Source organism: Prunus dulcis, chromosome 4, assembly GCF_902201215.1.
Source record: "Prunus dulcis chromosome 4, ALMONDv2, whole genome shotgun sequence".
In the NCBI taxonomy this organism is placed as follows: domain Eukaryota; kingdom Viridiplantae; phylum Streptophyta; class Magnoliopsida; order Rosales; family Rosaceae; genus Prunus; species Prunus dulcis.
In genome coordinates, this window is record NC_047653.1 from 23,841,986 (window position 1) to 23,860,046 (window position 18,061).

The 18,061-nt window shown below is 35.5% G+C and overlaps 1 protein-coding gene across 2 annotated transcripts; it reads right to left on the reverse strand.

The window, feature by feature from the left end:
• Positions 1–5,830: 5,830 nt before the first annotated feature.
• LOC117624239 (cleft lip and palate transmembrane protein 1 homolog) lies at positions 5,831–15,775 on the reverse strand. 2 transcript variants are annotated; one of them, XM_034355385.1, is made up of 12 exons: positions 15,351–15,775; positions 14,431–14,577; positions 14,205–14,319; positions 14,011–14,105; positions 12,917–13,020; positions 12,594–12,631; positions 11,330–11,565; positions 9,440–9,533; positions 9,151–9,341; positions 7,921–8,140; positions 7,248–7,415; positions 5,831–6,580 (listed from the first exon to the last, which is right to left on the reverse strand). In XM_034355385.1, the coding sequence occupies exons 1-12, from the start codon at positions 15,549–15,551 to the stop codon at positions 6,432–6,434; spliced, it is 1,758 nt and encodes a 585-aa protein (XP_034211276.1). In that variant the 5' UTR covers positions 15,552–15,775; the 3' UTR covers positions 5,831–6,431. The 2 variants fall into 2 exon arrangements, with proteins under 2 accessions (XP_034211276.1, XP_034211277.1); XM_034355386.1 differs by lacking the exon at positions 12,594–12,631 and having other exon boundaries at positions 11,330–11,573; positions 15,351–15,765.
• Positions 15,776–18,061: the final 2,286 nt, after the last annotated feature.

Here is an 18,061-nt window from a genome sequence, read left to right on the forward strand (position 1 = left end):
CACAATTGAATTCCTATAAACAAACCCAAAAAAAACCCAAAAAATGATAGCTAGCCTTATTGAATTTAATATTGATTATTAAATTACTTTGATGCCCTATTGAGTGCTTTGGGTATTTTTATGAGATTTTGGGGTTGGGCTTGTTTTAAGAAATTGATGGCAGTTTTGTAATTTATAAGAAGTTAAAAGCTTTTTTGTTATGTTGTAAATGGGTTTTGGGTGTGTTTCTAAAGTCCATTTTATATAGGATATTTTTATAATTTGGGCCCCCATATTGGGTATAATAGTGAATCTCCCTAATTAGTATTCAAGTATTTTAATTAATTTCATAAATTAACTTGGGCTATAACCTGGGTGACTTGATTTTTTATAGCCTAAAGTTAATAGGTAGCCTAGGTGACTTGATTTGTTACACCCCACACGGACACACACACCCCCATCCCAACCATAGAAAATAATAATTATTATTTTTTCTTTAGTTAACTAACCTCACAAGATTGATAGAAAGAAAAATATTAACTAACCTCACATACGTGACACATACCCCTTTTCAGAAAACACAAATTTCATTCCCTTCGAGAAAATCCTTTACCTTGGCTTGAATACCTTCTTTTCATTTTTATTTTAAGTTGGCTTGAATGGGTCGATGGACTAAAATGATTCAATCTTTTTCTTCTTCTCTTGTAATGGACAAATGCTTTCAAATTTTTTTCCTTTTAGGATAAGTTTATTGTGTAATTGCTATAATTGACCTTAAAATTCGTACTTCAATTTTTTTATACATGCTTATATGTGAGTTTGTGCATGCCGAGTTGCTTGTTTTTGTCAATAACTCGGTGTTAATTTAATCAAGCAGGATTTCATGTTACTCGGGAAAGTTTTGAAGTAAAGAATAAATAAATTTAAACCTTCATGGTGACTGAAGTAATGCAGTTAAGTTTATTGGCTATAGTAGAAGAGAAAAGAAATATGACCACAACACGAGAACCACTAAAAACAAGAATGGTGATATGAAATTATTAAAGCATTATTTCTCTTATCTCTATCAGAGAGCTCTTAATAGATTAACATTTTCCTTTAACAGTGAATAATAATATGGTTACATTTTGAGAAATGGAAGCATGTCAATTTATGACACTGCAAGTTCCATGGAAAAATTTATAGATGATGATGGCATGAAATCCCCCAAACTGAACTTATTTTTCACTAACCATTTACCTCAGTGGTGAGGTCCCTCCCCCTTCCCCCTCTTGGTCACCTCTTCGAATCCCAGCATAAGTTTCCCCCTCCCCAGTGCAATGTATCTTTCGCTAATTCTCAAAAAAACCATCTACGCACCGGACTCCACCTGATGAAATTCCTTAGCTAATGTCCTTTGTAGACATTCAAAATCTGAAAATCCCCCAAAACTGGACTAGTTCTTTTACTCTCTGCATTGATGAGCTAGGCGGTTGATGACTTTATCTAGCTGTTTTGGTGAGGCGATGGGAAGGTGGAGCTGTGAGGGGTTTTTTTTTATTATTATTTATCATTTTAATCTTATTTGAAAATTTTGTTTTTAAATATTTATTAAATTTTTTATCATTTAAATATTTTTTTTTAAAAGGGCCCAACATATGCCATACTTAATAGATTTTCAAACGGTTAAGTTAACGTCAGAATCATATTGCAACAAATTTTCAATGTTGGGGGTACCTCATTGTTAAAATTGAGAGGACATGGGCAAACATATCTTACGAGTGAAACCACAAGATACCAAACTGAAATTGTCCCATAAAAAAACCCAAAAAACACATGAAATTTTAGATTAAAAGATGAAAATAATACAAATAGGAATTTTAGTTCTCTTTGTGAGTGTTCGTGTAGAAAAAGAATATGCGTATGGGTAGCGGATTGCTTGAGGTAATCCTCAGCAAATTTGAACTGGGCTTCCTCTTTGACCATGACTTTCACCATTGCCACCATTGCCCAATGAAAAGTCTGTATTACCCTCGACAGATAAATAACAAACGAAAAAATTTAACAAAATGACTAAAATGTGATGCGTACCAAAATAAAAATTAATTGAAGGATACATATATAATTTATCAATAACTGAATCCGTGTATAATTTAAAGACAATTCGATAATTAACCCTACTTAATCAACAACAACCCGAGTTTTAGAATTGTTCTTCTTCGAGTTGAAATTGTTATGTTGTTGACTTCAAAAAATAAAATAAAATAAAAAGACCTAAGTTAAGGAAACTTGGGATGATAGTCCTTCTCCTTTCATGAATGTATGATAATGTATCTAGGCCATGGCAATATTATGTTTAACTAATCAAATTTGTTTTGTCCTGTTCGGATTTTACTGTTTGGATTGGCATTTACTCCGGCAAAATGTAAATACAAAAAAAAAAAATATAACTTTATTTGTATAATGCATATAAGATTAAAATTGAGGATTTCATTAATAAACTCATTTTGTTATCTAGAGCCAAGGTTTATGAAAAAGTATCCTTTTGAGTTTTAGATTTCATATTGGCTCAGTTTCATGGTTGTAAATGTTATACCATGTCTTATCTTTTATATCTATTCATATATGTATGGTTTGATACTTGAAATTTTGGATGTTACATGAAGGAGGATTTTGAAAAATGAACGTAGGGATGGCGGCATAGGATGTGAAGATAGGAAGATTGAAGAACACAAAAGCATAGAATACAAGAAATAAAGCAGAGAGAAGACGATTGTTGTATTTCTCATAAATCTAAACTGAAGACAATTACATTATTCATCTCAGCCTAGCTAAACTGTCTAACAAGTCTAACAATATCTCAACACTTTTACTCTTTATTCTTCTGACATGTGGCAGTACCGGTCCATTGATATCCTTACATAGGAGGGGTATTTTGGGCTTTTGTGCTATTTGATGTCATGTGTGTAAAATGTACATGAATATGATTTTTTCCATGATTTTAGAATTTTTGTGTGAATTTATGAAGTGTCAAAGGAATAGAATGTTCATGACATGTTAATGATTGTTCATGAGTTTTGCTTTGAAACCCCGGCCTAGATCAAAAAATAAAAAAACCCTTTAAAGCCCGGCCTAAATTCAAAAAATTCGGGTCGGGCAGGTGAATCCTAATCTAAACAATAGTATTTAAATTTTGAAGAGATTGTTACCTCTTCTTGATTCATAAAAAATGGCTAAATTGATAGGTCTGGCTTTTCCCCATGATTTTAGAATTTTTGTGTGAATTTATGAAGTGTCATAGAGGAATAAAATGTTCATGATATGTTAATGATTGTTCATGAGTTTTCCTTTGAACCCGGCCCAGATCAAAAAATAAAAAAACCCTATAAAGCCCGGCCTAAACCCAAAATTTTTGGGTCGGGTGGGTGAATCCTAATCTAAACAATACTATTTAAATTTTGAGGAGATTGTTACCTCTTCCTGATTCACAAAAAATGGCTAAATTGATAGGTCAGTCAGCCAAGGTAGTAAGTTTGCTATGCCTTGCACCCAAATTCGAAAAATTAAATTAATTTAAAGTAGTTTAAAAAAATATGGATCAAGTCCTATGTGGTCGAGATTTCTTCGACTTTTGATATTGTTACATTTATTTAAGCTGAACTAGGAAGGGCATAAAAATTCTTCTACAATGAGCAATAACAGTGCACACATCATTTATGAAAGGTGATTCTGTTTGGACTAACAATTTACGCACCCAGCCAAATGCTGGAGGCCCAGAAGGACGAGGCAAAATTAGGATCCAAGCAATTTGGACTAGAATTAGAATCGAGAGCCCAAAGTCAAAAATTCCAAACCCAAGTCAGATTTTTTACCAAAACTCAAAAATTGGAAGGAAGCCCAGTACATGCGAATTGCTCAGCCCATAGCCCCAAAACTCAAAATTGGGCTTAACATGGCTAAATGAAGGTAGAGAACAGCCCAAAATTGAAGAAACCCAAAGTAGTTTTATCAAAACTGCCAGCTCTCTACCCAAGTTGAAAAATGGGCCAAAATACCACTTTAAGCAAAAGTGATGCACTCAGCCTTGGATCACAGAGAAACCCACGTGACTATCTGACTTTGAGAAGTCAACAATTTCAACTAGTCACAGGAGAAGTTGATTGGGAATTAATGAAGACAGGATTACAGAAAGACTTCTCTGAGACTCCGCAGCTAAAAGATCATAATCCCTTTTCTATATAATTCTGCATCAGAATAGGTGGTCTTCCCAAGAGATAAGCATACTACATTTTTAAGAGATAAGTAGAGGGAGTTGTTCAAAACAAGAAAAGCAAACTGACCATCATGACAGATTGTTTTCTCTCTCTCTACAAAGAACAACAGGGAACAAAGAAGAGTTGGTTTTTCTTTCAGAAAAAGCAAGGAAAAGACCTTCATGAAAACTGATTATTGATGGTTCTTCTCTGCCAGAACAAATAACTTCCCCTTTTCTTTAATATTTAAAAATGAAAAGATCTTAATTTTTAGAAAATCTGCTGCCCATTTTAAGATTAAAGAAACCCACTCCAGCATTTTTCTATAAATATGAGAGGAGGTGAACAGATCAAAGGACAACAAAAAAATCAATCAAAAACAAAAAACTCAGAATGATTACTTGATCTCAAAAGCCTTCAAAACACTAAAAGCAACCAAGAGCTCATTAAGCCACAAGAAAGAAACCAGTTACAATTCAGAATCTCCAACTTCAATTCAAACTTAGAGGAATAAGCCATTCAAAACGAGGTTTCTCTTGTTACAAATTTGGTTCAGCTTAAGCCAAGTCAAGTAGAGTTTGAGTTTTACAAATATGAAAATCTCAACAAATTTATCGAGAGGCCTGATCAAGCAGAACAGGTACCACAGTGCAGTTCCAGTTCAGTAATCATTAAGTCCAGCCACTTCTGTCCCTTCCAGACTGAAGAGGTCCCAAATTCTGTCCGTTGAAAAAGCCTTTCCAGGGCTTGAAATAGATTAAAGCTCTACCAAACTCTAACGTTTGTATCGATTTACAACTGAAACCTGACAGTTGAAAGTGTTAACAGTCCAGTCTAGCACAGGCACACCCAGTCCAGCCCATATCAGAAGCACCTATCTAGTCAGAAATGGAAGTCCAGCCCTCTTTTTGTCTTTCTAGAGATAGTTTTTCCTTTTTGAGTTTTGTAAAAGGCACTTCTGGCTAAAACAGTTCACTATCTTATCATTTATTCTGGCCAGAACTATCAGTTTTGTGCTGTGAAAAATTGTGAAAGTCCTCACTAGCCTGAGGCAAGAAAAGAACTTACTTAGGAGATATTCCTCACCCAAATTCACAATCGCTTGCTTAGAAATCAGTAACTTAGAGCACAAGTAATCTATTTTTAAGAAGTCGCCTAGAATTCTCATTGCTAGTAGCGCCCCGCTCGCACCCTAAAGAAAGTTGACTGTTGACTAATCAATGATTTTCAAGACAATAGAGAACTTTACCTTACTATCACAGTAACAAACATTAAACGGGTGAACAAATTCCCTTTTCTATTTTTTCCTTTTTGAGTACGAGAAGGGCGGATTCATACAGACGCACAAAACTAAAATAATATGGGTTCAAACTTGACGCATGGATGATTCTTAATTATTCAAAAGAAAGAAAAAATAACAAGCATACTTTACTCTCTTTTTTCTTTTGAGTACAAACGATAGTTTTAATTAAAGTGAGGGAGATTTCACACACACAATTAAAATGTCATGAGAATTCAGACCTGAGACCTCTAGTGTACAAGTGTAAGCCCATTTCTACTGAACTAGACCCAAATGAGGGAAATATTTGGAAGTTATAATAAGATTCAAATCATTCAACTTGCAAAATTGACTGTCAACTCGATGTCGCAAGATTGACCATCAAAACATGGTACATCCAAATAAAGAGAAATATTTCTTAATACACTGTTTTAAGCATTCAGAGCTGGCACTAAAGGAGATTTTAACGATAAATGAATATGATCTTCTGCCAGCCACTTCAATTGTTCTGAAAACATCAATACTTATCCAAAAGGGTGGAAAATACTACAAAAGGCATTATCAAAATTTGTGGCATTATCAACGGACTTAAAAAATTTAAAGAAAACACTACATACTTAGACAAACCACCTAGTTTGATCGCCTTCTCCAACCAGACCAAAAAAGGATCACCCCCTCCAGCGGCAACTTTCTAAATAATATCACAGAAACTGTAGTCAGTGACAGGAATCTGAGAGGAGCGCTAGTAACAGTTGCTTAACCTGCTGGCCATAAAAGTCTTCCCGAGGAGATGGCATGGCATACAACCAAATCCTTTACTAAAACAAGACCCAATGTAAATGGACAAAGCAAAAAGGGCAAAACAAGAATACTAGAATAATGTTTACCCTAACTGAAAGTATGTGCTGTATTAAATCAAATTATCTATATAACTTAAAAGCTTAATTGGTTTTCTTCTCTTCTTCCTTAACAGCAGTGTCAACTGCACCATCTGTGACCTCATCGTCACCACTGAAACCAAATTCATTTACACGTTTCTTGTCCACGGGATAGATCCATCTCTGGTATACGTATATCAGAAATATGACATCTGTGAAGCAAGAACGAAGATAATAAAATTAAAGGGGGGGAATATGTGAACCAGACACAAACCAAAATAAGTTCAAACAAACAGACAGAATAAACTAATAGTTTCAACTGGCCTTCAGAATATTATATAGTGACTTATGGTGCATCAAAATGTAACACGATAACCACTGGCCTGGGCAGCCTAATACAGGAATACCGACTTCCCCTCTCCTAAGAACAGGAAAACTTGAGAAAGAAAAGGCAAGCCCCGATTTTTTAGCTTAGTAGCACTGTTCTACCAAAGAAGAAACCAGATTAAAAAGAGAAAACCCCCTCTACGCCCCTTAAAAGATCAATGTTACACCTTTTCTCATATCCTAACTATACTATATCCACACTACTTCCCGAACAAGGTGATTATGAGCTGTTTGAGGCCCTTCACTTCAACATAGTGCCACCTCAGACTGCAGCTTCCAGGAGGTGAATTAGTTTTTTTATTTATTTTTAATATGAGCTAAATCATGATTTGAAATACCCACATGATGGGAGCTGAACAAAATTCCACACCACCAATGTGATTGACTAACTCATTCAAATTTCAATGAAGAAACAATTCCAACCCCAAAAATATACACAGATTTATGCATATGACTACAAAGGAAAATAAAACGAAATAGACCACATCTTACCATCACGGAAGACGGAAAGGCGATGTAGTATTGGCATTTTTATGACAAAGGCAAATAGATCATCGATGATGGTGTTGAGGAACTTGTAAGTCATCTGCCTCCAGGGTAGATGAGCCACTGACTTCAGCTTATAGTTAATGAACAATTGAGGGCACATCATAATAAAACCTGCAATGACAATGTATTCAAAACAAAGGGCATCAATCATTAAATTTTTACCACAAATAAGGTTAACAACCTAGTATACATAATATAGGAAGGTTGATTTTTGTGTAAACTCACTATTATGAGATGCTAGCACAATTCTGAAAAAACTATTATTAAATCAGAGGGTTACCAAAGCAAATGAAACCAGTATATAGAACAATAGAATAGATAAGGAAAATGCTAATAGCCTACGACAAAAATAGATTATGTTCTCACTACAAAGTCTTGATTATGCTCATCAGTATCTTCATTCTAAGGTTTTAGATTGAATAAAAGGGAACAGACATAAACTTATCCTAGATTACAGTTATACAAAGAAGTCCAGTGTCAGTAAGTGAGGTAGACACAACAGTCATAAAGAGAATTGAAATGGTTTCAAGTAATTAACAAGTAATGCAATTTGCTGCTACTTTAAAAATAAGGGGCATATTAGCATAGCAAACAATGGATGGAACCAAGAACTTACCAAACATGTAAACACAGCTCGTGAGTGAAGAGAGAATCCAAGAATACCAGCTCCTGTGACGCTCGTACTTAAGTGAGTAAACAGAGGAGCATGCAACAAGGAAGAAGAGCACATATGACAAATACTTCATCGCCATATCATCATATTCTTTTGTCTTATTTCCTGCATATGACTCACGGTCTCGGAACCTCAACATAGGTATCCTCCCTGTTCTATCAATCTTGAGATGGAAAGGACACAAGTGTGTTAATTTTATAAACTAGGTAAACTAGAGATCAGGATCATTGTTTAAAATAGCTATGTCACGACACTGAGTCTCAAATATGCAGAGTTTCAAACATTAGCAGATAACAGCATAAAGTATCATGTGATATAGCCATATAGGTGGAAATCAGACATAGGGCAATTTTTGTATTAGATAACAGCACTCTTCAATAAGAGTTAACACCCTACAAACACACACATATATTCCATTTGATTATCATCATCAAATTTCAGTGTCTATTAACGTTGTGTTCATCTCCTTATTTGATGATAATTCAACACACATGTTCCATTTGATTATCATCGTCATCATTCACCGCTAATGGAAACATTGTGTTCGTCAATTTATTTTATCATAATTGACAATCAAATGGATATATATGATTTCTGATTTTGCCTTTTTTTTTTTGCATGAATGATTCTTAAATGAAGACGCATAAAATGGACGGTTCATATCATACCACATTGCAAAGGTGGGCCCCAACACATAGACAAACTCAAAACTAAAACAATTCATAAATCTCACATTTGGAAAACGTACAGATTCATAACAAGTATAGAATCACCACGTATCGAAACCTTTCTTAAGAAACCGAATATTATGCTAAATATTTTTCTCTTCCCACCTTCTCTTCCCGAAAAATCAATGCCAAAATAACTCTCTTCCTAAATACCCAATCTTTGCACCCTCTCCTTTCTATCTTAACATCCCACAGAAAATCCTTTATTAATTTGTAGGAAAGCTACTCACAACCGACTAAATCAAAGTCTCCTTTATAAACACACATAGACAGCTTTTATCCACCCAGCTAACCTTCAATTCACTCTTTCCAAGAACTTAGAACATAACTCAAAAAGAGTTGCTAATAGGTCCAAAAAAAATGAGGGGAAAAAAAAGTAAGACAAAGTGTGGTAAGTTATTTGGCCTAATACATTGTGACAGTATGCAAACTTAAACTGATATACCTCAATGTGCATAGCCTTCCCAATTTTCCAAAACTCAATGCAGCAGCCAATTCCAGAACTTATAAGTATCATCCACGAAGTATCATTGTCAAGTAGATAGAGGAAGACAATGAGCTGACATATGAAGCTCACAATAACAGACTTTGCAGACAGTCCTTCCATAGACTTATTTTTGTTCCAAAATTGAATATCTGCAGAGAAAAAGTTTAGACTAACAAGCCATCCCATAATCCTCAAAATGTTATACGAGTAAATAAAACAAAAGAAAACTAAAAGAACAATCACTCACCATTCTTGAATGCCAAGAAGTCAAACACTGAATGAAGTAAAGAAACAACCATTGTGATTCCAAGGAGGTAAGGATTTCCTTCCAAGAATACTCTCTGTAAAGCATTACAAATCAATTAAGATTTGAAAAGACAGGAAAACCACTAAAGCAGCAAGAATCATGAAAATTATTAAATTAATGAAATTCCACCAGAAAAACACATTAAACTAACTACCCAAAAAAGTTTCAATAATCATCTAAAGTGCAATTTAATCACATCAAAATTAAATAAGTGAACTAGTTACCCAATCCTCTACTTCCCCTAAGGTTCTAGGTCCACAAATTTGCAATAATAAATAATTAAAAAGCGGCAGTATATGCAGATTTCTTTTATATTATATATATAAATATTTTTTTAAAGAAAGGGAGAAATTTTTTTTTCATTAAAAAACCATACAGAAAAGTGGACAAGTATTCCAGCAATAATAGAAGGAAACAAGAAAACTAGTACCGACATTTACAACTATGAGAAAAACAATCCTAATGAAGACACTGCAGCCCAATCAAGCAAAATGGTTGAAAGAGATGAATTCCCAAAAATAGGAGAAACAGAAGCCTACAGCACTGCCCAGTACTTTGCTTTTTCCCGCACCTCCTCCACTTCTGCCCCCTCGCATCTTCAAAAATCCGTTCATTTCTTTTATATTAATATTTTAATGAACATTATACCATATTTATGAGCAAGGTTAACACTTTATATATTGCATGGATTTCTAACAGGTACCTCCTAGGTAACTTTACACTAAATGACTAGATCATATTTTATTTTATATGAAACAGAATTCATTGATTAAAGCAAACAAATACAAAAACAGAGGACAAGAAGTCCACTACACTAAAAAAGCTCTCAGCAAAAGCAGCAAAAACAAGCATCCACAACAACAGAACAAGGCACTAGGAAACAACTCTCCAAACTGAATATATAGAAACGAAAGAATTATCCCCAGAACCACACCCCTCTTCCTATCACCAAACAACTTAGGCCTCTCGCAGAATAAAGCCACACAAGATTGTGAAACAATCCAGCTCAAATTGGACCCCCTAAACAGCCTAAACCATAAGCATAAAGCAGCCAGGGCAATGAACAGATAACCCGTACTAACAACCTTTTAATACGCAACACACCAATGGGAAGAAACACCCATGACACTTGAGGGGCATTTTCTTATCAATCCTACTGATGAAAGTTGATGGAAAACCCTCCCATGAGCTATTCCAAGCTGAAAAGATGTACCTTAGGAGGTACTTTGGCCTTCCAAATTAAAATAGAGGCAATAAAAGAAGAAAGATAAGGTTTTCCATCAGCTTCCATCAGTAGGATTTACAAGATGTCATCCAACACTCTGATTGTGATATAAACAAAGCACACTCCCCCACTTCCTCATCATTAAGATTCATACGAAGCCCAAAACTCCACAGCAGTGGATAGGAAATAAGAGGAACAAACATACTAGCCATGGAGGTGTTGTGGGGATAGTGACACTACAAGGAGAGCAGTTTTCCCCACCCAGCACTCTTCCCAAACCTCGCCCTATTCCCATTACCCACCTCCAACGATAACAAGAAGAGAAGAATTGATGCCTTGGGCGAGGTCTTCCCATGGCAGCAACTTGTGCTCCTAATCACAACATTGGAATCCCAACTGTTCTCATTCAGTCATCCTACAGTGCTTACATTACAATGCATTATATATCATTTGTTTTATTTTTTGGACTCCCCAAATCTCAATCTAATTTACCAAATTTCAACTGAAAATCAGCACTGTAGAAAGTATAGCAAAAAAAACCGACTACTGAATTTATCAAATGCAAATGCCAGCCAATCTCCTACAGTAACAAAAATAAGCAATACCTTCAGTTCATCAGCCTCACCCTCAAGCATGCTTCCATAACTACGGTGAATTTGGAAAGACTGATCAATCTGCAGGAATAGTTGCCACTTGGTCATGCTTATGGGACCTACCTCCAGGTTAAGAGCCAATTCTTTCACTGTCTCATTAATTGCTATCATCTTATCTCGAAGTAACCAAAATTCGTTGAAGAAAATAGTTGGAAAGTAGTTCCCAGTACTAGGCTCAAGATTCAAGTCTGCAAAGCTGAAGTTAAGAAACCCAAAACTCCTGGCTTTAGCATGTTTTACCTCAGAAACCCACATTTTAGTCATATAGAGGCTCCAGTCAAGTTACTGCTTGCACACAACCACCAAAACACAATAGCGACAAGGACAAATCTAAGAATTTATCAACATACATATTGAAAATCATATATTCTCAAAGGAACATATTTTTATAAAATATAAATAAAAAAACAATATGAATTTTTTTCCATAATGAAAAGCCACCTATGCTCCATAAATATGCATATAGCTTTCAAGAATACAAATCCCCTCCACTAACCAAAGCTTTATTCCCAAATGAGGATTCCAAGTATATTCGGATTTTTCATTTGACATAACGAGAAAACAGGAAATTGAAGAAAGCTCAGTGTGTGCAGTGGCAGGAAAGTATGATGTTTCTAACTGGCATTATTGTAACTGCATGCATCACTTTATTGCAGCATTGTGGTCAGACACAATGCAGCAGGGAAAAATATAACTCAGCCAATGTCTTAAACTACGGGTATTAGCATGGCAGCAACTGTATAGAAAATATATAAGCTACGGTGTATTCCCAGATATCCCCATTACCAGAAACCAAATTAACAGGAGATATATCCAGGACTACATTCTAAGTCATGTCAGTATTTGTCAGTGTGTGTAAGTGCTTGCGTGGAGACAAATCAAGACACATCAACGTAGTTCAGGGACAAAATTGTACATGGCATGAAATCATGTACTATTATTACTGTAGCAATTCGACAGTATCATCAGAATATTGAACTTTATTTGTCATATCAAGACTATATGGGAGTTTTTGCAATAAAAATAATAGAAAATATTGATAGTATCAACATCATATCGAGATGATATTGATATAATGGGACTTGGCTACAGTAATAGTGCTATTTGAGGGCATTTCCCGGGATTAACAATCTTTCAAACCAATAGAGAAAATAATCACCCAGCAATCTCATTATAAGACCAGAAAGCATGACTGTCAAATACAGTAGAAGGATACAAGGGGCAACATTAGGTGGAACAGCATTATGAGGGTACCTGCAGACGGAAAAACCCAAGAATTGGAAAATTCATCGGGAAAAATGCTTGTAACATGGGAAAGAGAAAACGGTAGCAATATGGAGTGAGCACTTTTTCTCTGGGTAACAATAAAAAAATAATTACAATTTATATAATTAGTAATGTTAGAATCTTTGGCAAAATAAATCCCATACTAAATCAACCTACAGTATTTCGACTTTTAAACTCCTAAGCAAGAATAAATAAAACATTCTGCCAAATACTTGCCAAACATTGTAGTTATTTCAAATTCAGAAAACATACCCCGTAAAATCATCAACCAGATTAATAGTAATATTTGGTTTCCAATACGAAACCCACTCCACAGGACCATTATCTTCAGAATCACCTTGAGTATCATCAACTACCTGAAACAACCAACATGGACTTCATTAGGACTTATGACCGTAACACTATTAAAAAGAACATAAATTTTCATCATGTATTATTTATGAGAAGTCGAAGTTAACAATGTTGCAACATTTCACTATTGAGAAGAACAAGATGGTAATCAATGTTTTATTATCAAGGACAAACAGATTTTCTGATAGACAAACATATTGATATTAAAAAAACATCACCGGCCTGAATACACAGAAATGTAGACAGAGTGATATCCATATCGCTAAAAGTTTAGGAAATATTAAACCAACCACTAACAGTTAATCTAATAAACTTCATAAGATAGTATGATATAATATATACACGAAATATAGCATGCACCAGTGGGTTTTAAAGACTTAAATACTCTTTAACCACACTGTATAGATTGGATAGTTTCTCCTCTTATGAACCAACTCTAGAAAGGTTTTTTATTCTTACATATATGGTTAACAGATAAAGAGAATAGAGTTACCACTAGTCTTCTATGAATTGACTTTTTTTTTTTTTTTTCCCTTTTTTTGTTCTTTTTTTGGAACATATACGAATGTAATGGTCAAAATAGGCAGAGCCTCTTTTGTGAAGCATATTAATTATTAGAGGAAATTATTTTGTTAACAAGTACTGCATTTTTTTAAAAGCCTACTTTCAATATGTGAACTAGCCCATAAATATTTTCGAGATCCAAAATCTGTTGAACTCGAGCCTCAATCAAGTCCAGGCCCACTCAGCCAATACTCCTCAGTACTTAACTATCCACCTAAGCTTTTCTCTTGACTCAAGGTGTGGGTTTTTATCTCAAAATTCCTTGGTACAATTTTCAGACGGCTACCCTTTGTCCCTTCTTTGATGTGGAAGAATTGTATACGATACCAATTCCCAACAGATTTGAGATTCTAGTAATCAAAATTTGAAGTTCACTCATAAACAGTAATCTCAGAACAATCTATGGAATCAGTAAATAAAAAAGAGCGTGCCTCAATTAGTGGTTCCTTCTCATCAGAGTCTTTCGAGTCCCCCAGCAAACTCCTTTTTTTATCAGCTTTCGGCTTCGGCAGGTGTGTCACAATAGCTGAGATGAACAAAAAGATAAATTTATTTCCAGTATTCATGATGAAATGAAAGAATTAGAAAAGAAACTTTATGGATCAACTCCAGGAGACAATCTTACAGTGTGTCTTTCCAAATACAGCAAGAGGCTGATACTCTGGATCACTTGGGTCTGGAGGGTAACCAGAGCGTGCAAAGAAAACATGAGCATAGAGACTTCCATTGTGCTTTAATGCCTGAAAGAATAAATATTTATCTTCATATCTTTGAACTTTGCAACCTATTGGAAACTAGTAACAAGAATATTAATTGATCATGTGTCATATAGATAAGTCTATAAGCGATACCTCTGATGGATTGTACTTCATAGAAAGAGATCTGGTACTCTCTGGCCCCCAGAGAGCATATGGAATATTAGTTTCATGCCAAACAAGTTCACGTTCACTGCCGAATTCATTGAACTTTTCACGTTCAGAAAGATACAACCACATATCCTGAATAGAAATCATCAAAAATTTGAGTTTGACAATGAGAATGGAAAAGCTCTAAAGGAAAATAGTGGTATAAAAGGCCAAATCAGGCCTACTCTGAAACAATAACAGTTAGCAGTTTGCTTAAACCTGTAACACATAAAGATTTAAACCAGAAATGCGATTTTTCCCCATAACACCATTCACCGCCAAGTTTATTTTTTTCCACATATATCTTTCTCTGTATACTCCATTTATCTAACAATCTTAGTGCACATGTAACCATGTGCGCGTTTATTTCCATCATAGCTTTTTATTTATGAGAAGAAAAAAAGTTCACTCTGTACAAATAATTGTGTTTTGAAACCATACATAGCAGGCAGCAATATTACCATCCTATCTATACACACAGTTGCTACAGTAGCACTTCAACATCCATATGAGTTTCAATAAACTTCCAACTGTCATAAACATGTAGGTCAAACAACTGTCCTTTTTATTTATATTCAGTTGTAATAAATTATAACTTTCGAGTATGGTGGAGGAAGTATATACTCAGCTTAAGCCCTTAATATTTATAATTATATACCTCCCCTAAGCCATGTTATTTGGTAGCCAAAAGATTTATTTTTACGTATGTTGAAGACACAAAAACAGGAACTTCAAATAATCGGCAAAAATAAAGAGAGATACAGCGTACCCAGATCTCAAAAACAACCACAACCTCAGTCAAGCATACAAATTTGAGAAAATTAATGAGAAAAAGAGGAAGAGTAAGAAAGAGAGATGATTCAGACCAGGGGTTCAGTCTTTTGGAAGAGATTGGTGCTGAGTTGAGTGGGGTCAGAAGGCTTTTTGGGAGAAAAGAATTTGGAAGCGAAGTACCAAAACACAGCAATCCTTATGATTCCAGTGATGCTCTGACCAAACCCTCCTCCTCCTTGCTGTTGTCCGCGTTGGACTTGCCCTTCTGCTGCCGCTGCTGCTGGCGGCGCCATCTTCTTCTTCTTCTTCTTCTCAGCTCGAGCTGTGGCTTTGCCTCCGCTGAGATTTCGTTTCAGAGAATGAAAACACAGAGAGAGAGAGAGAGAGTTATGGGTGAGATCGAAATTGAAGGAAGCGTGAGAGATATTTGTATTGTTTATAATATTTTTGCTTTAATTTGATCGCAAAGTGGGAAGTAGTGTTTTGGCGAATCTCTAATTACACTGGTTTGCCGATCCAAAGTTTACACGACGCGAAATGTTTTAGGCTGAATTACCATTTTTTCCTTTGAAATTTTGATTTTGACGATTTTAGTGTCGTAGGTTTTTTTCTTTAATTGCTACAGTGCACCCTAAATATTGGTCAAACCTCACATTACCCCTTAAAATTTTAAGTAATCTATTTAGCCCCCTTTGACAGGACCCGATCCAAATTTCGCTTTGGAATTCGAGTCGAACCCTGTGCGTGTCCGACATTTCGTAATTGTCGGGCACAAAAGACCTATTTACCCTTCTAGTTATAAACTTGATTTTAATTTAGCCTTAACTCTTACCGAAAATTTGGCTGAGTCTCCTTTGTAATTTGTTCAATTCCCAATTTAACACCAGTCAAAACAAGCATATATATCTATACAACCAACTGCCAGTACTTAAATATACATGTCAATAGTTCCATTCTCAATCTAGGGCAACATATCAAAGCAATTCTAATAGTTTACAGATGAGTTAATCCTTTTACAAAACAATACTTATGTAACAAGAAAGGTGCGGAAGACAAAATGGCTCGGTGGTGCAATTCCTGTGCACGCTAAAGCCTGGGGGTGCAAAACATTTGAAAATGTGAGTGGACAAAAATAAAGGTTCAGAAATTAGCATAAGAATATACTAATCCCCACTGTAAAAACAGTTATGTAAAACTGATATTTAATATGCATTTGATTCATACTAAAATTAAGGCATTCTCATATTTATATATGTTTATGCAAATCATATTCAAGATCAATAAAGCTCGCATAAAAGCACTGTAATCCATTTAAAAACTACCACTTAGGTGTACTCCTTTAATTCCGTCAATTCCTGATATCCGTCAATTCCCCTGGCAGGTCTCGGTGACACAAAGTCAATTCGAGCCGCAAACTGGCAGAATTCAGGGGACCGTAGTCAGCCTGATCAGCAATCCTGGTTCTCACGGTTCGGGTGTCCCCGAAACTCGTGAGGCAAATGTCAACTGCACTGACAAAACTGAAGGTAAACTAGATGTCTGTAGACATCGTCATATCTGAAGGTAACAGATACTGAAAGCAAACTGTTTCTGTACTGGGTACCCACGGTGGTTTAAGAAAATATAAAACTTCAGAGGAAATATAATATATATAAATATAATAATATTTCTGAAAGATATGCTAAATAACTGAATTTTTATTCAATCTATAACTCTGCTGCCATTTTATCTGATATAAAGCTCAAACTCTGCTTTCTATAACTCTTTAGCAATTTAACTGGGCAACATATAAATAAAGATATTTAAATTCAACAAAACATGCTAGGAACAATTATAATCAATAAACTTTATTCAAGATCAAATAATGGATTTTATTTGCATAAAATCAGTTATAAAAGAAAAATCCACTCACTTCTGGTCCGAGCTAACTAGACCTTCTGAAGGTCCCTCCTGCGGGTCTGTTTGGTATCAGGTGCCTGGTCAAACCACCATGATTATTTAATTAATAAAACTGCTCAGCAAAAGTATTTAAGTAAAACCCTGACCCCCGGCTGCTAGAAGTGCGTGCACTAATTTTAAAGTCATTTTTCTGCCCACTTAGTCATTTCAGATGTTTGGAACTGCCTGAAAAGACTCGAGACTTCATTAAGCGATAAACTTCCATATTGGTCGATACGGAACCTCGTGGGGTCCACGACCTCCCATTATCAATCTGAAAGTTCCTATAGGTTCCTCACATTTAAAGAACCATATCATGCAAGTCTAGTCTGAAACGGACGATCGGATTGACCACGATCGTGTAATCATATAATTTCTAAACCTTTGCCCCAGGATTTGCGATTTCAGAGTATCCGGGACTCCGATTCACAATCCGTCGCATCCTACACGATTTTGAAATTATCTAGAACAACATATCTGAAATTGAGTACGATCCAACGGCTCAACAGTATTGAACCCGGAAATTGCACAATATGAAAAATCGTTTGAGGATCAAACAGTATCCAAATTGAGATCCTCGAAATCCTACGCGCTCGTGACAACCTAAGGATCGCAACAGGACACAGTGCCACTGCACGACCCCCACCCACGCGCCGCAGCAAGCGCCGGCAGTGATGGGTGTCCAAAGCGATTACACCCTGCCGGAAAAACTTAAAACCACGGCTCCAAACTCCTACCCTAGGTAAAACACCATATTTGGAACCACTTTTGTTCTTGGACCTACCCCAAAAACTGACCGGAAGTGGCCGATCATGGAGGTAGAAAATCGGCTGAAATTCAAGCTCAAAAATCCAATAGCTACACT